The sequence below is a fragment of the Aspergillus terreus genome, genomic scaffold, assembly GCF_000149615.1.
Source record: "Aspergillus terreus NIH2624 scaffold_7 genomic scaffold, whole genome shotgun sequence".
Lineage (NCBI taxonomy): Eukaryota > Fungi > Ascomycota > Eurotiomycetes > Eurotiales > Aspergillaceae > Aspergillus > Aspergillus terreus.
This window is the reverse complement of record NT_165930.1, coordinates 485,608-509,150: the sequence shown is the minus strand read 5'-3', so window position 1 is coordinate 509,150 and position 23,543 is coordinate 485,608. Positions and strand designations below refer to the sequence as shown.

At 54.7% G+C, this 23,543-nt stretch overlaps 10 protein-coding genes across 10 annotated transcripts; 3 read left to right on the top strand and 7 right to left on the bottom strand.

Moving 5' to 3' along the window:
• Positions 1 to 195: 195 nt before the first annotated feature.
• On the bottom strand, positions 196 to 1,595 carry ATEG_05109 (uncharacterized protein; the record flags this gene model as incomplete). The annotated part of the gene is made up of 2 exons (XM_001214287.1): positions 196 to 203; positions 353 to 1,595. 2 exons carry the CDS (start codon positions 1,593 to 1,595, stop codon positions 196 to 198), a joined length of 1,251 nt encoding a protein of 416 aa, XP_001214287.1.
• A 770-nt stretch (positions 1,596 to 2,365) lies between these two features.
• On the top strand, positions 2,366 to 3,800 carry ATEG_05108 (uncharacterized protein; the record flags this gene model as incomplete). The annotated part of the gene is made up of 3 exons (XM_001214286.1): positions 2,366 to 2,820; positions 2,903 to 2,980; positions 3,041 to 3,800. The coding sequence occupies 3 exons, from the start codon at positions 2,366 to 2,368 to the stop codon at positions 3,798 to 3,800; spliced, it is 1,293 nt and encodes a 430-aa protein (XP_001214286.1).
• A 1,253-nt stretch (positions 3,801 to 5,053) lies between these two features.
• On the top strand, positions 5,054 to 8,786 carry ATEG_05107 (putative ABC multidrug transporter; the record flags this gene model as incomplete). Its single annotated transcript, XM_001214285.1, has 2 exons — positions 5,054 to 7,010; positions 7,060 to 8,786. 2 exons carry the CDS (start codon positions 5,054 to 5,056, stop codon positions 8,784 to 8,786), a joined length of 3,684 nt encoding a protein of 1,227 aa, XP_001214285.1.
• Positions 8,787 to 9,321: 535 nt separating this feature from the next.
• xlnD (beta-xylosidase XylA) lies at positions 9,322 to 11,962 on the bottom strand (the record flags this gene model as incomplete). Its single annotated transcript, XM_001214284.1, has 3 exons — positions 9,322 to 9,334; positions 9,399 to 11,588; positions 11,835 to 11,962. The coding sequence occupies 3 exons, from the start codon at positions 11,960 to 11,962 to the stop codon at positions 9,322 to 9,324; spliced, it is 2,331 nt and encodes a 776-aa protein (XP_001214284.1).
• An 842-nt stretch (positions 11,963 to 12,804) lies between these two features.
• On the bottom strand, positions 12,805 to 15,366 carry ATEG_05105 (putative ATP-dependent RNA helicase DBP6; the record flags this gene model as incomplete). Its single annotated transcript, XM_001214283.1, has 1 exon — positions 12,805 to 15,366. One exon carries the CDS (start codon positions 15,364 to 15,366, stop codon positions 12,805 to 12,807), a length of 2,562 nt encoding a protein of 853 aa, XP_001214283.1.
• A 407-nt stretch (positions 15,367 to 15,773) lies between these two features.
• Positions 15,774 to 17,342, top strand: ATEG_05104 (phosphatidylinositol N-acetylglucosaminyltransferase subunit A/GPI3; the record flags this gene model as incomplete). Its single annotated transcript, XM_001214282.1, has 3 exons — positions 15,774 to 15,839; positions 15,898 to 16,286; positions 16,343 to 17,342. The coding sequence occupies 3 exons, from the start codon at positions 15,774 to 15,776 to the stop codon at positions 17,340 to 17,342; spliced, it is 1,455 nt and encodes a 484-aa protein (XP_001214282.1).
• A 176-nt stretch (positions 17,343 to 17,518) lies between these two features.
• ATEG_05103 (uncharacterized protein) lies at positions 17,519 to 18,180 on the bottom strand (the record flags this gene model as incomplete). The annotated part of the gene is made up of 2 exons (XM_001214281.1): positions 17,519 to 18,037; positions 18,088 to 18,180. 2 exons carry the CDS (start codon positions 18,178 to 18,180, stop codon positions 17,519 to 17,521), a joined length of 612 nt encoding a protein of 203 aa, XP_001214281.1.
• Positions 18,181 to 18,968: 788 nt separating this feature from the next.
• Positions 18,969 to 19,784, bottom strand: ATEG_05102 (ADP-ribosylation factor family protein; the record flags this gene model as incomplete). Its single annotated transcript, XM_001214280.1, has 2 exons — positions 18,969 to 19,657; positions 19,736 to 19,784. 2 exons carry the CDS (start codon positions 19,782 to 19,784, stop codon positions 18,969 to 18,971), a joined length of 738 nt encoding a protein of 245 aa, XP_001214280.1.
• Positions 19,785 to 20,229: 445 nt separating this feature from the next.
• Positions 20,230 to 21,224, bottom strand: ATEG_05101 (uncharacterized protein; the record flags this gene model as incomplete). The annotated part of the gene is made up of 2 exons (XM_001214279.1): positions 20,230 to 21,022; positions 21,100 to 21,224. 2 exons carry the CDS (start codon positions 21,222 to 21,224, stop codon positions 20,230 to 20,232), a joined length of 918 nt encoding a protein of 305 aa, XP_001214279.1.
• A 592-nt stretch (positions 21,225 to 21,816) lies between these two features.
• Positions 21,817 to 23,054, bottom strand: ATEG_05100 (uncharacterized protein; the record flags this gene model as incomplete). The annotated part of the gene is made up of 3 exons (XM_001214278.1): positions 21,817 to 21,992; positions 22,039 to 22,566; positions 22,811 to 23,054. 3 exons carry the CDS (start codon positions 23,052 to 23,054, stop codon positions 21,817 to 21,819), a joined length of 948 nt encoding a protein of 315 aa, XP_001214278.1.
• Between the last annotated feature and the right edge of the window lie 489 nt (positions 23,055 to 23,543).

The window sequence follows — 23,543 nt, the reverse complement described above, 5'->3', positions numbered from 1 at the left end:
AACAATTCTTGAACCAACGCTCGCTCCTGCAATGACCAGGCCCAGACACGCACGATCTACATGCCAGACTTCATAAAAAGGCTCCAAGTGGTGTCATTAGGCCCAGACGGGCCACCAGGGCTGCGTTCGTCCATCGAAACAAAAGAGGGGATGTCCTCTCTAACCGGAGCATCTTCATACTCTGACGCGGAGTATCTAACCGCCTGTGGGCTGAGCAGGTTGTCATGTTGGTCCGCACCCTCGACCCGAGGACTATAGAGCTCGTGGGCATGTTCCAGCGCCCTATCGATAGGGCTACGCATATGCAACTCATTGGCCCAGTCGATGGAGTCCCGTGGAGGTAAAGGTTTACCGCGCTGCTTGGGTTCGGTAGCATCTGACACTCGTCCCTTGCCCTTGTCTGCGCTCGATGGGGTGGCTGGTCCCGCACTGGAGAAGTCAGAGTCCATGGGCAGGGGCGTTCTAGGAAGAGGAGGCAGTGGCTTGTTCTTCTGGATGGACAACGGGGCTACAGGGGCAACCGAAAGCTCGCTGGCACCACAAACAGAGGCGTACTCAGACGGCGTCGCGGTAAACCGGGATTCAGGATAAGCGTCTCGGTCGGGCGGGAGCTCGTCGTCAGCAGTTGACAACGCAGAGTAAGCTGCAGAAATCTCATCAACAAGAGGATCATCACCGTCCTGTGGCCTTCTCGCAGAACCAGCGCCATCACTGCCCTTAGAAGACTCGGCCTGCAGGACCTCTTGGCCCTCATCCGATTCAGGGTCCATGTAGACGCGGATTTCCTGCAGCTTGGAGTCGATATTTCTGCGCTGCATCTCTTGGAGTTCCTTCTCACGCTTCTTCGCCAGGGCTCCCAGGGCCTCGATCTCCTCGCGGCTCTTGGACATGCACCACTGGTCCTCCGCCTCCTTGCGCGCCGCCTTCATATCAAAGGCCAGCTGGCCGCTCATATAGAACAAGGTGGAGGTCAGGTTGGCGTGAGTGTTCATCGCCTCTTCCACGAAGGAGAGTAGTCGGGGCGCCCGCTTAAGCGTGGAGCGAGCCAACAAGGCCGTTCGCAGGTTCTGCAGGTACATGGGCTCGTCCACAACCCGGGCCAGGATACAGGCCTCGCAGCGGTTGCGTTGGAAGATAGTGTTGTCGGGAGCGGGGATCAATTGGTCGTCAGGCAGCCACCACATGCCACGCATGGCCTGCAGCTCGTTGATGATCTCGCGGATGCTCGGCTCGAGCAGGTCAATACAACGCTCTAGCTTCCACAGATGCTCGACGATCTCGACGTCCAAGAGCTCGAAGATGTGGTGGACGACGAAGGGGTTGAGGTCGCTATGGGGCCCGCAGAGCATCCGCGCCCGCCTGCGGCCCTTGGACACGACACGAAGGACCAAGGAGTGTCTGCGCATGACCTGGGGCAGAGTCGCGATGGCGTGCTTGATGCGCTCTGCCTCTGGGAGTCGGGGCAGGAAGTCTTGAGTGTTGTCTATGTTCAGCACCCAAATTAGCAACTTCATCTCGGGCTTGGTGAGATCGGACACCATCAGAGGGTACCTATGGCGGACGTGTGCGTCCACAGCCTTCTGAATGCGGTCCATGTTGGAGGGCATGGCTGGAGGACGTTGGACTTTTGTGGACACAACAGCTCAGTGATGCTGGGGATTTGAGAGTGGGTTTGAAAGGGAGATGGTTTTTGTTGTTTTGATCTTTGATGATCTTGTTGGATGGAGAGAAGACAAGACATTCAGACAGAGTCTACAGGCTATTTATAATACTTCTAGATGGTGGTCTTATGTGATGTGCTGTTATAAAAAGCTTCATACAACTGATAATGCCATTGTTGGCATCCCTGCCAGTCTTTGTTCTCTCACGGTGAAATCCCGACAGGAACAGCGAGTTCCTCCATTGTGTCTACAAAGACTATGTGTGCAAGGAACGAGCCAGGAAATATGGATATCTCTTTGTCTGGATGTGAGGTGTTGTGAGCGTTCTTTGTATAGTTTCATGGAGATATCCTTGGATGCGTGATTCACCGACAGCTCAAGGAATCAGCCGCCTGGTCCAAGACATGTCCTGCCAGTTGTCCTTCGCTTTGGCCGTACATGTACGACATCATCATGTGGATAGCTGTCAGTTGACTGGAGGCATGTACGTAGGTGCCTACCTGGTATACTTCGGTTGTCTCAAAAGGAAAAGGAAAGAGGGCATCACGAGATAATGAAGACCCCTATGTAGCGTAGCAACTTCCTCCGACTTGCTTTCCTTTCCCTATACCCCTTTTCTTCTCCCCAACCAAGATCAACAATATCCCATATCAGCACGAGCCAAGTCATTATACCAGATTCTATTCCTACAAATACCACTCGCCATGTCGGCATCATTTCTCCCTTGCCAAGAAGGCGCCGAAGCAGAGGTGCCACTGCCCTATACTGACTCGCCGTTGAAACTGCTTTGGGCCGACATTATCCTATTCTTTCGATGCCTGCCCCATCTTCTCGGCGTTTTTACGCCGCTGACACCATGTCCTTCGGGAGAGCAGGATGAAATGTATCTGTGCGTTGCCAACGTCCGGATCTTCATCGTGCATCTGGTGTTGAGCGTGTCCCAGCTGGCATTTCTGATATCCCTGCCTTTTTGCATTCTATTCATGGTTCCTGCCTTGGCGATATTGATTTATGCCGCCGTGTTTCTCGCCATAAACACGGTCATTTGCTATGTCGTGTTTAATCGGCACGGTCCGATCTTGCGCTCGGTTGTTCCCGACACCGAGCGTCCAGAGCATCGGCAGGAGTGCTGGGTTTTCTTGAATGGAATTTCAGTGGGGTAAGAATTGACCGTTGTTTGTCCAGGGGTGCGAATGATCTTCCATTGGAAACGGGGCTGACAGGTCATGTCACATGTGTAGACGCAGGTGGCTGCAGAACAGTATCGATCGACTGGCGTGCTCGTTTGGTCGGAGGGTGACTGGTGTGCACAATAAGACGTAAGTAGAGAGACCCTCTCTAGTGCTCTTTTCTGATGGTGTCTGGACTGACGGTCATAGATACGGGATGGTTTTCGATATCATCGAATGCCTGATCCAGCGAAACTTCTCATACGCAACACAGGATATCAGAGACGCCTACGCACTCGTAAAGAAGGATCTTTTGGACCCGGACAACAAAAAGGTTGTCTTTATTTGCCACAGCCAGGGTGGCATCGAGGGAAGTCTGGTTGTCGATTGGTTGATTGATGAGCTGCCGTGCGACATCCTCAACAAGCTCGAGGTCTACACTTTTGGCAGCGCTGCCAACCACTTCAACAACCCCTACAAGTCTAGTGGTCGACCTCCAAGCAACATTGGTGCCTCTCCTGAGATTCCCCGTGCAAAGTGTCTCCGTCATATCGAGCACTACGCCAACGAGGGCGACCTCGTATGCCGCTGGGGGATCATCAATTTCGCCCGAATCCCTAATCGCTACGTCGGACAGGTGTTTGTTCGTCCGGGTAAAGGCCACCAGATGGTCCAGCATTATTTGGACACGATGTTTCTGACCGGACCTGATAAGAGGATGTTGGATACGAATGAGTTTATGGAGATGGAGGTCGAGGTTCCCCCATGTCGCGGTTGTGGGCGAACCTATTGGGGCCGCTCAACATCGACTCCTGCGGTCCAACCAGATGGTCACAATGGGATTTCTGAAGGATTGTTGTCCGTCGAGGGCGCTGAGTGCACAGAGTGCGAGAACAAGCCTGGGAGAAAGAAGGTGAAGGAACTCAGTCGGCTGTGGCTGTATCGCAACGGACAGTCTCCGGTGAATTAGCAGAGACGGTAATGTGGGATATTCTTACTGGTTGTACTGTTTTCATTGCTTCATTGCTATCACTTAAAAAAAGGGGGATGCCTGAGGGTGCAGGCGGACATCAGATAGGGCCTTATCAGATGCAACCCTAAGTGCGATCCATGGTTCCATCCCCGATTTTTCCGCCCTGCTTCCAACGTTCTCCAGACTTCACTTCCCCGACTTTTCTGTCTCCCCAGCTTTACTCTAGGACTCCTGTCCCCCACTGCCACCCGCTCGTGCAATGGATTAAGTCCTTTGTACCTAACAATAAGACTCATTTTCTCCTACCCAATGCTGTGCTCGCTGGACTCTTCTGCTGTTGGTCGAGTGTTGCATCCACGGCCAATGCAAGCCCCTCGGTGACTTGACGTCTCCGGTGCTATACAAGATGGAGCCACTCCTACCTTCCCAGCATGTTTTTGGTCTTTCAATAGGCCAAGCTGGGGAGGGTGAGACCAGGTCTCTGGTTGACAGTGGTCGAGGGCCGAGGTCAGTGACTCTTGTGATTTTTTTTGTGTTCGCTCCGTAGACCAATTGCTGATTATAACCCCAGGGATGCTTGGATTCACCGAACCGAGCTAGTCTCGGCCTTTGTCGCTTCAGGAGACTTACATCTGGCAGCGTTGGTGACATCCTGTGTCGTTATCGTCATATCAGTCGCCGTGCGTTACCTGAAGCGCTGGCGGAGGTCCAAATCCGAGCGGAGTTTTGAACAGTCTAGAGATGATTTGGAGATCATAGTCTCATTGCCGTATGCTTTCGCTCATCTGGCAGTAACCATCGCTGCTTGCTGTCTGGGGTGGCTTCATGTCCATCATGGCCCCGGCTGGAAACGCTCTTTACTGCTAAGCTATATCGTCTTCCTCGGTTTGATCCAGTACTGCTTCCGAGATCGCACCTACCGCTCGCATGCGTATCGACATATGAATGCTATGGCTCTCGCTGCCTTGTTTTTGTCATTTGCACAGGACCTGGCTCCCATGGCAATTATTGGCGCGACGTATCGTCCGAGTAGGGTGGGAGTTGCTCTGATGCTGTGCATGGCGGCAGTGATTTTAATCGCACTTGCGACACCCCGACCACGCCGGCCTTTCGCAATCGACCCGGAGACCCGTGAGTCAAATATGATAGGAGGTCCCTCTCCAGAGGAGACGTGTTCCTTATTCTCATACTACTGCTCTTACGAATGGATCACATACGTGATCCTACGCGGATTCCGCAGAGATCTCACAATGGATGATCTTCCCCCGTTGCCATCATACGACGATCCATCAAAGTGGCTGAAGAAAATTAAGCAGCAACGCCTCAAAGGAGGGAAGACATTGCGGACATTGTGTCGGCTGCTCAGCACGGAGATCAGAACGATGATGACCTGGTCGGCCACCACCGCTGTCGTGGATTTTGTGGCTCCGTATGCAATGCTGCGGCTACTCGCCTTTCTGGAAGAGCCGGATGATGCCATTGTTAAGCCGATCCTTTGGGTGTCGCTGCTGTTTATTGGACCAATGACACGCTCCCTTTGCTATCAGCAGTATATATTCACGGCCACTCGGCTTCTTGTGCGGGTTAACATCTCGCTTGTCCAAGAGATCTACGAGACGGCGATGAAGTCATACATCTACGACGACTCCGTGGACCTTCAAAAGACAAGCGGGTACTTGAAGTGTCAAAGCGCGAAATCTTCCAAACGAGCCCTAAAGTCGAGCCAGGCAAACCTGACCAGTTTGATGTCGTACGATGTGGATGCTATATACAATTCTCGGGACATCTTTTACGTGGCTACGGCAAGTCCGATCGCCACCACGCTGGCGCTTGTTTTCCTCTATCGAATGCTCGGATGGCCGTCTGTATTTGGCGTCCTCGCACTACTATTGCTCACCCCTCTACCGGCTATGGCATCTCGCAGGGTGTCCCGTATCCAGCAGTCTGTAATGCGCGCGACCGATGTGCGTTTGGCCAAAATATCGGAGTACTTGGGTTCGATACGCACCCTGAAATACTTTGGTTGGGAGCATGCCGCTATGGACTCGATCAACGAAGTCCGCAGTGTTGAACAACGGCGTCTTTGGAGACGTAGCGTCTACGCTGCAGCGATTTCAATGGCTGGTGATCTACTCCCGATGGTGAGCCTGCTGGTCATGTTTTCGATCTTCGTGCTGTTCACAGGCCTCCCGCTGCGAGCTCCTGTCGCGTTCACGTCTCTTTCTATCATGGAGACCCTGCGATCTCAATTTGTGTGGCTTTCCAACGTCAGTCGGTACTCCGCGCAGGGTGCTGAGTCGCTTCGTCGGATAGACCGGTTTTTCGACTCTGCGGGAGAAATCAAGCGACACCCAGAGGGACCGCTGGAGATGAAGAATGCCACTTTTCGACGTACCCCAATCGCCGCTTTCAGGCTGCAGGACGTGTCTCTCTGCTTCAAGCAACGGGCACTCAACGTGGTCACCGGTCCGACCGGGTGTGGAAAGACTTCCTTGCTTTTGTCCTTGCTGGGCGAAACAGTCTTAGAATCGGGCTCTGCCACCTGCCCGCGAGACGTGGCCTATGTGCCACAGGCGCCCTGGTTGCAGAATGACACGGTCCGTAACAACATCACGTTTTATAGTGCATTCGATGAAGCGCGGTATAATGCTGTTGTCGAAGCAAGTGGTCTTGCGCAGGATCTGCGACAATTACCTGCTGGTGACTTGACCTTGGTGGGAGAAAAGGGAACGTCTCTGTCTGGAGGGCAGAAGCAGCGAGTGTCTCTAGCGCGAGCGCTGTACTCGCCTTCTTCTACGCTGCTGCTGGATGATATCTTCTCTGCTCTTGACACGCATACCAGCACATTGGTATTCGAGAAATGCTTCCGAGGCGGTCTCCTCTCTGATCGCACAGTAGTCCTGGTCACTCATTATCCACCTGCCTTTCAAGAAGCCGACTTGGTGATTCGCATGGAGCATGGTAGAGTGCTGCCCGTCCCGGCGTTACCGAATGTCCAACAAGCCCTAAGGCAATCCTCCGGCTATACCACCCCGGGGACAGAGACCGATTCCAGCAGTTTGGCAAATCCAGAAACTATTGACCATTGTGATTCACCAGTGGACCCATCGGCCACCATCCCACCTGCGATATACGAGCGACAACCAGCCACAGGAGGGAGTATTGTAAAGGAAACATCGGCTACGGGGCGCGTGCCTCGCACTCTCTGTAAGTCAGTGGATTTTGAAGGATTGACTGGTATGCTGATAGACCATAGTCTTCCAGTACATGCGGCTATTCGGTGGGCCATTCTATGCACCTATCGCTGTTCTGGCAACCGTTTCGGTCCAGTTAGCATACTTCGCCATCACTTATTGGCTGTCCCTCTGGACAGGTTCATATGAGAAATACGAAAGACCCGACACGATGTTCTACCTTGCTATTTATGCTGCCTTGATTATCCTCTTTCTCATTATGCAGGTTACCAACAATCTCATCTACCAGTATGGGAGCTGGGTTGCAGCGAAGAAGATGCACAAACAGCTTGTCACCGCGGTCCTTTCGGCTCCCATCTCCTGGTTCGACGACAACCCCATCGGTCGAGCCATCAACCGTTTCGGGAACGACACACGGTCCATGGACACGATTATTATTGACTGGCTGCGCATGTCGATCGACAATGGATTGCGGTTTCTTCTCCGCATTGCCAGCGTCGCATCCATCATGCCTATCTTTGCACTCCCCGCCGCCATCGTCTGCTCTGCCGGGTTCGCCATTGGCGAGATGTATACCCGAGCGCAGGTCTCCATCAAGCGTCTTTGCTCAATAAATTACTCCCCAGTATTCTCCCACTTTACGGACTCTTTAGCTGGCCTCAGCGTCATCCGCGCCAGAGCGGGCATGGGCATTGTCTTTCAGCGGCTTCTCGCCGAGAAGTTAGCTGTGCATGCTCGCTCCGCTGAGGCCCAGTATAACTGCAACCGATGGGTGTCTGTGCGATCCGACTTGTGCGCCGCCACCGTCGCCGCGGCAGCCGGATATGTTGCATTCCTCTGGCCTGGGTCTGCGGGCCTCGTCGGATTCTCGTTGACCAACGCTATTGGCCTGAGTCAAACAATCCTCACGCTTGTGCGCACCACAAACGAGCTCGAGGTCGAGCTGAACTGCTTCCAACGCATGCGCGAGTATGCCGACATCGCGCCGGAGGAACAGCTCTCCGAGGAGAAGCGCGCCAAAGCCGCCGCTGCCCTCCCTGCTAGCTGGCCCATTGCCGGCCGCGTCGAGTTCCACGACGTCGTCGCCCGCTATCACGAGGGCGGACCCGACGTCCTCCGCGGCGTGTCTTTTGTCGCGAATCCGGGCGAACGCATTGCTATCGTTGGTCGCACGGGGAGCGGCAAAAGCACGCTAGGCCTGTCGCTGCTTCGATTTGTGGACATCGTCCGCGGCCGCATCACCATCGACGGCGTCGATATCTCTCAGGTGCTTCTGAACCGACTCCGCACCAGCGTGACCCTCATTCCGCAGGAGCCGGTGCTCTTTTCCGGCGATGTCCATTCCAACCTCGACCCTTTCGGCGAAGCCAGCGAGTCTGAGCTGCGCTCTGCCCTGGCGGCATGTACTTCCATCCAAGTCCCGGAAGGGAGCACGGCCGCAGTAAACCATAATCACAGTAGCCCTCCCGCAGGCCAGCACAACGGCCACAACACAAACAAGTCTTCCCGTGCGCTTACACTGGATACACCTGTCGCTGCGAATGGAGAGAACTTCAGCCAAGGTCAACGGCAGGTCCTCAGTCTTGCGCGGGCTATGTGTCGTCGCTCGAAGGTCGTACTCCTCGACGAGGCGACCGCCTCGGTCGACCACGAGACGGATATGCACATGCAGCGGGTCCTGCGGTCGATGTTCCCCGACTGCACTATTATTGCGATTGCGCATCGTCTGCGCACGATCATGGACTATGATCGCGTGCTGGTCATGGCGGATGGGGAGATTGTCGAGTGAGTTTGTTCCTTCGTTGCTTTTGAGGATGATTGCTGACTTGTCTAGGAATGACTCCCCGGCGAATTTGATCAAGAAACAGGGGGTGTTTTGGGATATGGTTCGCAATACTGGGGAGTATGATGAATTACTTCGTATGGTTGAGATGTAGAGACCTGGACGCAGGTCTGACTTGTAATGAGCTATGATTATGATTTGATCGAGGTCATTTGAAGCGTTATGCATCACGAGTAACTAAGCCCGAAGGAAACACATGGAGTTTTGGTTAGACATCAAGGTGCTTGCCAAATAGGTATATGCACCATCAACAATGTAAGGATATATGATGTGTATACTGGTGTTCCTTAGAGTAATAAACTTGGCTGAATATGTACTGTACCAGGGCTAGTATTAACTGCTCATCTAATTAAACAAGATGGTAACTTCTACGCCCCTCACAATGCTTGCATGTAGCACTGAGAGAGTCCGATTATATCTGAAAGCGCTCTATCCATTCCCTAGGCAGCGGGCGGAATCTCCTGCTTCTCCAGCGGCCACTTCATAAGCACCGCCTTCTCACCGGTCAAAGTGAACCGCAGTACGACCGAGCGCTCGTTGTTCAGCGCCAGCTCATACCGACCCGGATACAACACACGGTTGCCCAGCTCGTCGGTGCGGGCGACGTTATCAATCGTGATCGGGAACGTCATCGTCTGCGACGCGCCGGGCTCCAGCGCGCCGAGCCGGTCGAACCCGACAAGCCACTTGTTCGGATGGGGCGCGGGGCCGGCGGTGGTGTTGGCGAACAGCATGGCAGTGTAGTCGGAGGTCGTGCGGCCGGTGTTGGTGATGTGGGCGGTGAAGTTGAGGAACGGACGCAGCTGGGGGTAGGCGTAGCCCGGATGCGGCGCGGTCAGGAGATCTTCGATGTTGAAGGAGGAGTGGTTGGTGGCCGTGGAGGCGCGCTTGGCCTCGAACGTCGTGTAGAACAGCCCGTGGCCGAACTCGTACACGGGCGTCCCGGTGTACCACATGTAGGTCTGGCCCGGGTTTGTTCCGTTGGGGCGCAGGCCCATGTCGATGGCCGGGAACTGGGTGGCGTAGCCGGCGGGGTACTGGGTGGTGACGAGACGGCCGGCAGGGGCGCGCACGCCGCGGATAATGTCGAGGAGGGCTGTGCCGCCGGACTGGCCGGGGTAGCCGCCCCAAAGCAGGGCGCTGACGTTGGTGTTGTGCTTGAGGGCGGACGAGTCGACCTGGCCGCCGCCCATTTGGAGGACGACGAGCGGCTTGCCGAGGGCGCTGAGCTGGTTGATGAGGTCGAGCTGGTTGCCCGGCCAGGTGATGTTCATGCGGTCGAGGGCCTCGCCCTCGATGGTGTTGTCGATGCCGCCGGCGAAGATGATGGCGTCGGCCTTGCGGGCGGCGGCGAGGGCGTCGGCGAAGCCAGCCGTCGTGGTGGAGCTAATGTTTGTGCCGAAGGCGTAGTGCACGTCCAGGTCGGAGGCCTCGAGCGCCGCCAGCGGGCTGGTGAGGTACGGCGCGGGGCCGTAGTAGTTACCCTGCATTTGGGTGGTGGCGTTGGCCCAGGGTCCGATGAGGGCGACGCTGCGGATGGAGTCGGCGAGCGGGAGGGTGCCATCGTTCTTGAGGAGGACGGTGCCCTCGACGGCGGCCTCGTGGGAGATGTTCCAGGCGTCGGTGGTCTGCACGTCGGACCAGGTGAGGTCGCGGTACTGGCTGCTGTTGCCGTCGAAGTAGCCCAGGCGCACGAGGTTGGTGTACAGACGGATGACGCCGCGCTCGATGTCCTGGCGCGAGATCTCGCCCTCGTCAAAGGCGTTGGTGAAGTGGTACTGGTAAGAGGTGCCGCAGTCGATGTCGGTGCCGGCGCGGATGGAGTCGGCCGAGGCGCTGGACTCGTTGGCGGCGTACTCGTGCGGATTGAAGGCGTTGTAGACGGCGCCGCAGTCGCCGGAGACGTAGCCGTCCTCGACAAAACCAAAGGTCTCGCGCAGGAGGGTCTGCAGGAAGAAGGAGTTGGAGCAGCTGGGGACGCCGTTGACGGCGTTGTAGGAGCACATCACGCTGTGGACTTTGGCATCGCGCGCAGACACCAGGAATTGCGGCGTGTAGTATTCCGAGAGGTCCTGCTGGGTGATCTGCATGTCGTTGCCCAGTCGCGAGTGGCCGTCCCAGTTCTCGATGTCGTAGCCGGCGTAGTGCTTGGCGGTTGCCACTAGCTTGAGGGTCTCGGGGTCGACGCCACCCTGGATTCCGGTGATGTACTCGTAGGCGTATGTCGAGGCGAGGTAGTAAGCATCCTCACCAGGAGTTTCCTGGCCACGACCCCAGACCGGGTGGCGGAAACTGTTGATGTTGGGTGCATAGGTATCTAGGCCGTACCGGCCGACGTTGCTGAAGGCACGAGCCTGCGTCGACAGAATGTCGCCGATTTGGTGGATGAGGGTACGGTTCAACGCAGCCATCGTGAGGATGGGCTGGGGGAAGGAGGTAGCCCAGCTGTAGTCGCCTTCGGACGCCCAGTTGGCGCGATACACGCCATGCAGCGATTCACTCCATACCTGGTACTTGGGTAGTCCCAGGCGAGGGACGCCGGTACCCGTGTTTCCTGTGTTGTTGACCAACTCTTCAAGGGTGAACATGGAGACCAGCGCGGCGGCTCGGTCATGAGGCCTGGCGGACTTGTCGCAGACGAGGGTCTTGCTGAGAGGCCCGTTCTCGCAGTCCGGGAATGAGAGCTCAATGGTCGCGACACACTGGGGAAAGAGATCAGGATTGGCCTCGTGGTTATAGTCGACATAACTTGTGTTAGCCTGCCCCAAGGCAGATGGCAGCAGGGCCGCCAGAACGGCGGCGACGGATGCGACGCGAGGCATAGTAAGGATGTTTGCGCGTCGACTGAGGGTGATGCCGGTCAATCCGTGGCCAATCCATCGGGGGAGGGATCCTTATTTATAGTGCTGGACGAGTATACCCAAGAGCTGCAAAGAGCGTCATCGTCGTACAACATTCCCTCCCATGCCCCGACTCCGCACTCCACATTCTTACCTCCCTAATGAAGTAGGACCCGCGGTCGATCCCATCGATCGAGGCGGGAATACGTCGGAATTTGTATCAATCGGGCCCCACGCCTGCCAATTCAGCCTGAACCAGATGACAATGGGAATGCTATCCATATCGGAAGACAAGTATAGCGCAACGAGGAAACTGTCCGGTGTACACCGTTCAATGTACTCGGGCCGCGCCACTATCACCAATAGATGCCGACTCGCAGCACGGACTGGCTTGGACCGGACGAATGATGGGCCATAGCAGCTAAGGGCGATGTTTAACCCCGATGTCTAGTATGACCAGAACAAGGGTATACACAGTCAGTAGAGCCCATGATGATGGGCATCAAAATTGCCGGCATGTCACGGAAGCGAGCGGTAGGCTCAGTAGACGAGCAACCTCCGCGTTCTAACACGAAAGAAACGCCGAAGTTACCCCCGATGACATTCTCGGTTCAGCCTGAATCCTCCATCAGAGGGACCCTGATGAAATGGTATGATCGCAACAGTGCTCCAACTGTCCTGAGGGCACAGACACCCCCGAATTCTCCACATGCCTGGTGCAATTTAACCGCCTAGCGTCAGTCTAAGGCAGCAGCTTCGCATAAGCTGAATTTCTGGCTAAAGAGCAGAGTTCAGGTGGAGAAAATGAGGAGATGAAAAGGTGGATGTCGTTGGGACCGGAGGAGATCGGATGTTTGCCGAGGGGGTCGGTCGCGGTCAACTCGCGATGCCATCAATATGCAACTTCATCTCGCTATCTCCTCGTCAGCATTCACACTCGAACACAAGCTGGATAGGAGGTAACACTTAGGATGTCTCGTGAAATTAGGGTTGGATACAAGCATCGACTAATGGTTAGCCGGTCAGCCACATGCTCGTCCCTCGGCTCTACGATCCTTAGCGGGTGCCGGGAATCAACAGATTAACCGTGTTGGATGGAAACTATGTACAGCAATGTCGGAACACTAGGCATTAACCCGGGATGATTTCACCGTTCCCCCCGACCGGACTTCCTTCTCCAGCAGGTCAAGCGCTCTTCCATATCTCGATTTCTCTTCCTTCATGTCGGCCAGTGTCATGCTGACCCTGTTCACCTTGGTTGACCGGGTAATCTTGCCATCCGAACTGGCGGCAATCTCTTTGACAAACCATCGGCCTTCCCGGTGCGCCACGAGGGTCCAAGCAGAGCCTTCCCTTCCAGCTCGGGCCGTACGTCCAACGCGATGGACATATGTCGTCACACTGGGGGGGACATCGTAGTTGACCACATGGTTCAGGGATGGTAAATCAAGACCACGAGAGGCTCTGTCCGTAGCAATGATGATGGAAATCTTTCCGCGGCGGTAGGCCGTCAGAGTCTTGCGGGACGCCGAGGACTTGTTCGACTTGATGATCGTGCCTATCTGGCTGGCCAGAGAGGGATCAAGGAGTGACAGCAGCCGAGACAGTCGAGATGCGGATTCCGACGACTTGGTGAAGATCAAAACAGTTGTCCGGGAGGCGCTGGCTTTAGAGTCAACTGCCGTGGGCTCCTCGTCCTCTGACATGGAGCTATCGGATGAAGTAGATTCCTCACTGGACGAGGAATCGTCATCATCCGAACCATCAGAGTCCGAATCTGAGCTGGACTCTTCAGAGCTAGAAGATGCGGACTCGGAGTCGGAGTCAGAATCATCAGAGCTAGAGTCATCCGAACTGGAGTCTTCTGAGCTAGACCCGCCGGAACTTGAGGTGTCCGATTCGGCGTCGTCCGATACTGTCTTCTTAGCGTTCTTGCTAGAGGACACCTTGATGTGCGACAACAACAGGCGCAACAGGTAGAGTGGTTTCTGTGAACCATCTCCCACCGAGACGGAATACTCTTTCAATGTTGGCGGCAGTGTGAATTGCTCATCTGTGCGGTCTAAAGCCATTTCGTCCTCATTCCTGTCTCCCGTAGGCTCGGAAGACCCAACAAGGACAAGCTTGGGGTTCAGCAGTCGAAGTGAGTTTAGTTTCGTCACATCCCGAGTCATGGTCGCACTCAGAATCACCTTCCTAGGCTCTTTCGTCTGAATAGGAAGACCGAGATCCGCCATGATCTGCCCACTCGACCCGAATGCATCACTGTCCTTCCGGGAGTCCAAGGAGGTCATAACAACATCCACCCATTCTTGGAAGCTTTCGTTGAGTAGTCGGTCAGCTTCATCAATTACCAGCCACTCCAGATGCTTCAATGTAAATCCTTTCGTGTAGCGGATATGGTCCACAAGACGACCCGGCGTACAAATGAGAATGTCGACATTTGGTTCCGCCTTGTGGACATAGCCAGGGAGACAATCACCTCGGTCAGCTACATCTGCAACATATTCTTGTAAGTTGAAGTTGGTCCAATCCTGATCTGTCATCTTAGTGTGTTGCCGTTGCCTGGAGATTTCCGGACCGTAAACTTGATCGACGCGCATCAGCGAGCGCTGTTCATCTTTGATTGCCACGTTTCCTACAGCAGAGGCAACACGCAATCCTGACCCTGCGGCACAAAGTTCACAGGCCTCTCTTGCCTGCTTTACCAATTCTCTTGTGGGCACGACAATGAGACCACGCATCCGTGGTGCGGGAGCCTGTTCCAATGCAGTGACTAGCGGCAGAACATATGACAGAGTCTTTCCTGAACCCGTAGCGGCGGATATACATAAGTCGCCTGGGTGATTGCGAGGGCCCTTCAGTAACAATGGAATGACCGCAGATTGGACAGCAAATGCTTCCTTGTAGCCATTGTTCTCGAGATTCTTGAGGAGGTCGTGTTCAATGCCTAGATCAGCGAACTTCGTCCGCTCATCGGCTGGGGTCCTGAATGGATTGGCCAACCACGAAGGTAGAGATGAATAAGTCGGCTTCTCTTGTTGTTCGGGGACCGCCTCTGGCTGAGGCAGCGGTTCGAGCCCTTGAGCGACGACGGGCTCTGCCGTCGTCGGTTCCGTGGTCTCTTGATCGGCTGCATCCTTCTCCTGTGTGGCTGCGACTTCCTTAACTTTCTTGGATCGTTCAAACTTCGATAGGATACCGGAAAATTTTTTGCTCGTCTTGGAGCTATCATCCTGTGCGGCGATCGATTCGTTGGACGCGGCGGTTTTTTGACGGGGACTTTCTTTCATTTTCCCAGCAGAAGTTCCATTCATATCTGAAGTCTCCTGATCTTCGACAGCAATTCCTCCTGAGCTCTTCCGTTTGCTGCTCTTTGCTGTCGTTTCCCTCGGTTTCTCCGCATCAATCTTGCTTGAAGATCCCGTCTTGCTGCGGTCCGTCGTGACAGGACTCTCTTTCCGGGGCGTCTCTTCCTGAAGGTCACCGGCCGCGACATCGGAACGTCTCTTCTTCTTTTTCCGTTTCTCTCCAGGTTGCGTCGGAGTGGATGAAGGACTCTCGGCTTTCTTGGGTTTCTTGGTTGGCGTCGGAGTCGAAGTAATGGCGGTGGAAGCATCTAGGTCTCTCTTCCGCTTGTGGGATTTCTTTGAAGAAACATGATGAGAAGGACTATCGCCAGACATTGTCGATGAGGTCCTTCCACGGTCACGGGAGGGTGAATGGAGGATAGAAGGAAAATGTTGTAATGATTCCAAGATTGTCGGAGCTTTTTTTTCTTTTACTTTTCGCAGCGGGGAGAATTTCTCTGGCAGAATTAGTCCACCGCCTATAATCCCGCCCTCCAGACGCTGTCTCGACCAATCGCCGTGCATCGCATCACAACACTTGATCTCCCCTAATTGTTGCTAACTGGTTGCTCTCGTTGTTGCTCTTCCTCTTCGGATGATGGACTGGATAGAGAAGACCCCTACGGCGAACTGTTCTGGTCTATCATGTGGTAGCGATTCCGCCCACCATGTCTTATAACATTGCGTACGTCTACCAGTCTCGCTGGGAGGAGCTCAGGAACTGACAAGTAGCCGCGCGCAGTATGGTCTGTGACTTCTTCTTTCCCCAACCAGGTGGGATTGAAAGTCACATCTACCAACTATCGACCGTACGAGCCAGCCTCAATTCAACCTCCCACTTTATACTGATCTAATCAACCACTCCAGAAGCTGATCGACCGCGGACACAAAGTCATTATCATCACCCATGCATACAAGGGTCGCACTGGGGTCCGCTATCTCACAAACGGACTCAAGGTCTACCATGTGCCCTTCTTCGTCATCTACCGCGAGTCGGCAATGCCCACCGTCTTTTCCTTCTTCCCCATATTTCGAAACATTGTCATCCGCGAACAGATTCAGATTGTCCATGGACATGCTAGCTTGAGCTGTTTCTGTCAGGAGGCTATCCTCCATGCGCGTACAATGGGATTGCGGACGGTCTTTACGGACCATTCCCTGTTCGGTTTCGCCGATGCAGCTTCCATCCTCACCAACAAGCTCCTGAAGTTCACTCTGAGCGATGTGGACCATGTCATATGTGTCAGTCATACATGGTAAGAACTTGGTCCTTCTTGGGTTGGATGTGCGAGATACTCATCATGCCTTAAAGCAAGGAAAACACTGTCCTCCGAGCGTCTTTGGACCCCCTGATGGTCTCCGTCATTCCTAACGCTGTCGTCGCGGAAAACTTCCGGCCTCGCACAGAGGACCGCCTCTCTGGACCGCAGGAGTCCCGGGCAGCTCCCACTCCCATCGGACCGAATGATATCATCACCATCGTCGTGATTTCCCGTCTATTCTACAACAAAGGAACCGACCTCCTGATTGCTGCTATTCCCCGCATTCTCGCGTCGCATCCGAATGTGCGGTTTATCATTGCCGGCTCTGGGCCGAAGGCGATTGATCTGGAGCAGATGCTGGAAAGAAACGTACTCCAAGATAAGGTAGAGATGCTTGGCTCCGTTCGCCACGAAGAAGTTCGCGATGTGATGGTCCGCGGTCACATATACCTCCACCCCAGTCTGACTGAGGCCTTTGGTACGGTTATTGTGGAAGCTGCCAGCTGTGGCCTATACGTTGTGTGTACCCGGGTGGGTGGTATCCCTGAGGTGCTGCCACAACACATGACCACTTTTGCGAAACCTGAAGAGGACGATCTCGTGATGGCGACCGGGAAAGCAATCGCCGCATTGCGTTCCAACAAAGTTCGCACCGACCGCTTCCATGATCAGGTGAAAATGATGTATTCCTGGACCGACGTTGCTCGGCGGACAGAGCGCGTATACAAAGGCATTAGCGGCGAAATCAGCCCCGAGGAATTCTACGGCTATTATCCCGGTCAGGGGTGGGAAGCCAGAGATCGAGTCCGCAGCTTCGCCCTCATTGACCGCTTGAAGCGATACTACGGCTGCGGAGTATGGGCCGGTAAGCTATTTTGCTTGTGTGTCGTGATCGATTTTCTTCTATATGTTTTTCTGGAGATGTGGTTTCCGCGAGCGAACATCGATATCGCACGCAGCTGGCCCAAGAAGCTCAATCAGGCGAACGAAAATGGCCAACTCAGTAGCACGGAGCGCAACGAGCGAAATCGACATCGATTCACTTCTTGATCTCAGGCGAGTTCTTAAACATTGCAAGAACAGTGGTTCCAGGATTTACTCTGTGATCACTCTCAAGGTACGTGCGCTCAGAGCTTTTGAATTCCGATGTCAATCTAATTAATGTACAATAATTTGTAGATATTATCCATCCCATTCATCCACCAAGGATAATCCACCGTCGCGACTTATGCCTGGAATCTTTGTCTCTGGGTCTGTGGTTCATACTTCCACTCTGAAGAGACTGTCTCTGCGCCTTCAGGTTGTCTATCTTCGGCAGCCAGTGCACCCTTGGTGCCACGCTGCCCACCCTGGGCCTGATCACGCTCGATACCTCGTTGTTCGGGGATCTGGCGATCCATGTTGTTGCCCTTGTTGGCACCAACGCCCTCGAGACCGACACCGGGATTCTTCCGTCCGTGTTGACCATCGTGACGCAGTTCGCTGCTCGTCTGGCCACCGCCCGGGTGACCCAGACCGGTATGCACGTCCTGGCTTGTGGCGCCCATCAGAGTATCGCTGGCGCTTGTCTTGGTCGATTCCTTGCCATGGCTGCGCTCCACGTTGGGGTTCAAAGCTTGACTTCCGCTTTCACCGGTTGTGTTGGGAGTGTAGGAGTTGCTCGCTGGTGCTGTGCCCGGAGGGAACGTCTCTGCGCTGAATTCGGGGACCTGGTCGTAGGGAGAGACCTTGCGACCGGGTTGATGCTGTCCACGTTAGCATATGTAGCCCGTGACTGACGAAGATGGCGACTTACTCCTTTGTCGGTCAAGGGGGCAGAGTTGCCAGCGGAGGGGTGGAAACCCTGCTTGGGGTTGTTCTCGGGGTTGATCTTGTGGATGTTGCTCATGATGAAGGTGCGTGTAGTCGGAGAGATTGATAGGTGGTAGATGATAATTGAGACAGGAAAGGAGAATCGAGTCTTAAATTAATCCTGGTTGTTCTTGTAGTCGATAGCTTGGGAGGCAAAGCGTTCAACAGCAGGTGTCTTTATACAAGAGCGGACGGTTGTATGACGTCAAGGGGCGGTCACCGCTGACTTCATACAACGACTGCGAGACAACGACATCTGTCCGCTTCTTCTGGGATGTACCAGGGAGGGCCTGGTTCTGTGACATCAGAGGTGGATTTATCCTTGGGTGGAACAGTGGAGAGTCGATACACATCATGATGTAGTATTCTATCCCCATCGGACTTTCCGCTGGGATGAGGCTCAGCGTAAGACTCTATCTAGGTACTCCGAAGATCTGGTTTATGCCGTACATGGCCTACACTGCCTTGCAGGGCAAAGTAACGTCCACCATATGGGCTATTGGGTTTGCAAGATACCTGGGCGGAGGTGTATATACCGGAAGTCTATCTATCAAAAACTCTCAACCCCGTCCATCGAAAATATACCAGCCAAAGACCACCCTACGATACAAGTATCAATGCTATAATGATAGAATGTCATGTCACTGGTCTATCAATCGAAAGAAACAAAAGACACAAGAAATTAAAATCTAGGTATCATCGCAGACGGTAACCCCCAAGCGCCAGATATGCCCAACAGCCAAAAAAGCATTCATACAGCGAAGAAACAACAGCAACCATCTACGGCCGTGCACGTCGTAACATCGCAGCCCGGGACGGCGTCCATCACTTCATGATAGGCGGCCTTCCCTCCTTATTCCACTTCACCCGACTCTGCACCCACTCCACGGCCTCCTGCACCCCGGACCCCATCAACGCACTCACAGGCAGCACGCGACTGTCACGCAGCGCGGTGCCCGTCTCCCCCTCAAACACCTTCCGCACAAACCCCTCCTTAATCCGCACCACCTCGACAGAGTCCTCGCGGTCCTGCTTATTCGCCAGCACTAGAATCGGCACGCCCGCCACATCTGAATGCTGCAGCACCGACTCCAGCACCTGGCGACACTCGTCGAGACGGCCGAACTCGCTCCCCGGCGCGTCAATGCCCACCGACTCCTCCGTGAAGGCGTCGTTTCCGGGCCCGGACGCCGAGCTGGGCCGTCGATTCGCGAGCCGGCTGATATCCGGGTCCTGGCCGACGTCGGTGCTGTCGACCACGAAGATGATCGCGTGGCAGCTGGAGTAGTAGCTCTGCCACAGGTTGCGCATGGAGATCTGGCCGCCCACGTCCCAGATCTTCAGGTTCATGTCCGGGAGCGAGATGGTCGCGACGTTCTGGCCGACGGTCGGGACAGTCTTGCCGGGGTTGGGCGCCGGCGCGCCATCGGGCCGTGGCTGGTAGAGGGCTTTAATTTGCGACAGGAGCGTGGTTTTGCCGGCGTTGTCGAGCCCGAGGAGGAGGACGGAGTATTCTGGACGGCATGCGAGTTAGCTGAGAGTCCAATTCTGGGAATGGCCCAGCTGCGGCGGAGTGGCCACGGCGCACGCACCTTCTTTACTTGTGGCGTACATGTACAATGACTTGGCCAGATGATACATCGTTGCGGAGGTGGCTGCGGAGAAGCTAGAGCCCACTCCGGCAGACTATCGCGGGCCGGGAACCGGTCTGGAGGGTGATTTTATAACGAAGAAGACGAGTGACTGGGTGGGCAGATCATGGCAGCGTAGCATGCGCCGGATGGTTAGGCAGGCGTTCTGGATGCGCACCGTCGGTCGATACGGACTGATTGATTGATTGACGACGCCGATGCGCCTCCCGATGTGGATGATTTAGTCCGCGACGCCAAAACGCTTACGAATGTCTTGGCATCACGTGATACATAGTAGACTACTTCCACTTCTACATATCGCCTTGTCCTGAGGACCTTAAACCTCCTGACTTACAGGATAGTATACCATCAGAGAAGATGACAAAGAGGATCTGATCATTGAGGAATCAATCCCCATACTAAATGACACAGACTATGGTCGATCACAATCATCATCAGGCCGGACGCTGAATCTCCGCTTTGGTCGAATCCAAAGACCGGTTCAACTGGAACAGATCCTTTATCTCTGCCGTCATGATACTCGTTTCGGCGCGCTGCAACCTCAAATTTCCGCGCTCGACCCGGGCTGCCCACCCGTCGATCACATCTCGGGCGAAGTTGTCCAGATTCTTCTCCACCTTGGTCATCCGGAGCTGTCGCCCGATTATGATCTGCAGCACCGCCAGCTCGTCCCGCGTGAGCTTCTCCAGCTCCTCCGTATTCTGTCCCGCAGACTGCACCTTGTTGAGGACGGCCTGCTCGACCTCCGCTGGCGCCCAGTTGAACCGCTCCAGCGAGAGCTCGACCCCGGCCACCATCCGCTGCTGCTCGATTTCGCCCGTGTCCGCTTGGCCCTGGATGACAGGCTGGATGAGCCCGAACGCCGTGTCAAATCCTTCCTCCCCGTCGTCGCTGATGACGGCCGCATTCTGCTTGCGCAGCTGACGGAGCACCGCCATGACCACCAGGAGCAACCGCGTGTAGCCCTCGGTGACTTTGCTCGAGTGCCACTTGGCCGCGTAGAACTCGCTGGTCTCGCCCCGGCGCACCGCCTGAATCGTCGTGGCGGACTCGGAGCGGATGACGTTCCAGGCGTAGCCGCCCCGTCCAAGTGAGGCGGAGAAGTCGGTGTAGGCCTCGCGCTTGGAGTTGATCTTGAACGTGGCACCGTGCTTCTTCTGGAAGCCGTGCGCGTCGAACCGCTTCTCGAGACCGATGAACCGGAGGAAGAAGCGCATCGATGCGAGCCTCGCCGATGTGGTAGCTTCAACGACAGTCCGTCAGCCTGGGTGCGCCTGCCGAAATGCTGCACACTGAAGACTCACCGAGGGAACTTGTCTGCTTCCAGCAGGACAGTATCGACATTCTCGTGCGCCAGGAGGGCCGAGGCGTACGATCCGACCGGACCTCCGCTGATGACGTGGACGGTAGTTTTGCTGGGGACAGACATTCTGATTGTGAGGATCAGATTGGCCAATCTTGTATGCGTATATAGACTAGATTAATGCTGAGTCAACCGACTGAAGCCAGGGGGCTTTTATCTACCTCTGGCTTCTTAGTCTAGTATATAGAGCCGAACAGCCCGACGTCGGGATATTGGCAAATGACCTAAGTATGGTCCATCTCGACTGCTCCTGACCAGCTATGCTGACTCCGTGCGAGGTCAGAAGTTCGTCTTCGGTTTAGGGTGTCCATTAGGGTGGTCGTGTACACATGGGTATCGTGGTCTTCGTAGACCGTGTCTGATTAGGATTAGGCCTAGTCGAATAGCGATCCCACCAGATCTATTATGTTGAACAGCCCTGATTCTTCTGTCCTGTCGATGCTCAATCGATCAGCTCATCAATCGGCAGAATGTCGGTTCATAGGAGCTCGGGATAATTGTCGGTCTCTGAGTGGATTCTCCCGATCCGGCCACCGGGTGATATGCCCTCCGACGTCGAGTTGGTACAGAAAGAAACACCTGACAGTCAGGTCTCTTGAGCGAAGAGATATCTATTTACTGTACAGATCAACCTCCTTCTCACCCATTCCAGGCCCCTTTACGGAAGCCACGGATGGGATAGCAGGTCCTCTGCCGTGGCCCGGTCCTCGGGCCTCCAGCGCAGCATCTTAGAAATAAGGTCGATAAACTGGGGTGTTCCGCCATCATCATCTATTTCTTTAGCCATGGGAAGCAGGTCCTTTTTCCCAATGAGCTCGGGGAACTTTAATTGTCCTGTTAAATCAGTTAGTTACGTCTAACTAAGGCACAGGGAGCATACCTTTAGCATCAAAATATCGAGATGTTTCTTTTCCCCGGTCGAGAAGATCAGGTGGAGGAGCCCCCAGGAGAGAAACGATCTGGCCCAAATGGACTGCGTCTGCAGGATTTGCGCCGCGCGAGTCCGGCGTTGTGTCAAAAGGTCCACGCCCATAGAACAGGTCCCAAAGCTGGTAAACTATTAGCGGTGGTCTGGATGATGATAACGAGGTCTCTACCATAACTCCCAAGTTCCAAATATCAACACTGTAGCTCCACTCCCCACCGAGACAAACTTCCGGGGCCCGGTATCCCTCTGGCTGGATGGGATGGCAGTTCGCGGGGCCATCACCGCGCACGGCAAGCCCAAAATCAGTGATTACCGATCTACCCAGGTCGTCGGGCGACAGGCTCCAGTAGTTTCGGGATAAGTATATGTCCCGATCGTCCAGGTGTTTCCGGGGAGAGGGGCTGTTCATCTCATCCTGTGCGACCGCGTCCAGGATAGACCGGTTGCGCAGGGCCAGTAAGACGTTGTCGGACTTTAGATCTTGTTCGTTTGTTAGCTGTACACCCATCCAGGGGGAATGGTCGGTCGAATGGCTAGGTACCGGTGTGAATAACGTGGCATTCGGTGTGGAGGTACCGCAGTCCTTCTAGGATGAGTTTAGACACCGGTTTCAGGACGCCGAGGGGGACGGTGTTTCCTTCGAAACGGCGCTTTAGCATCCAAAGGGGTTCGCACAGCGCATCGAAGACCAGGCAGATATGAGTGCCGCCCGGGCTAGCCACACGAAACGAGTCTAACAAGGTGGCGACAAAGTTGCGGCCTGGATGCCGGGGGTTCGCGTTGGTGATATGCTCCGTAATGCGCAACTCCTGTTCCGCAGACTCTTGAGATGCATAATTGCAGGCGTTCACTTTGATGGCCACGTATCGGGGCGGAAGCCATCGCCACCTATTGTTACATGATGAGACAAGTCCTGAAGATATTATCAGATAATCGTCACGTACTGGTGGAGATCGCGTGCTAGCCATACTGTCGAACTCGTTCCCCAGCCTATTTTGGCGGCGATTTGATATCGGTTGTTGAGTATCTCATAGAGACGGATGGGATAGAAGTGCTGGGGCTTGTAATAGGGGGTGTGCTCTTCCTCAACCAGGTTGGCCGTAGGGAGTAACCGTGCCGCGAGGGAGGAGGGTTTGCAGGGAACAGACTGGAGAATTTTTCGAAGGGACATGGCCACAAAGAGATGGGTCGTTGAGCCTTGCTGGTCGTGTTGAAAGAAGGGAGGTGCGTTTGGATAAGCGGAATGCGAGGATTATGCACGCACGAATCAGGTAACCAGCCACTCCATACTAATCCGACAGACGCTATAATCAAAGCTGATAATATATAGACAGCTAACAGTGTACTATCTATCTCTGTCAATAGGTTGGTGAGGTTTCTACTAGATTCCAATATATATTTCGACGCGTTTGTGAGATACAATTTCGTTCCTCAGTAACAAATGAAGAAAACCAGCG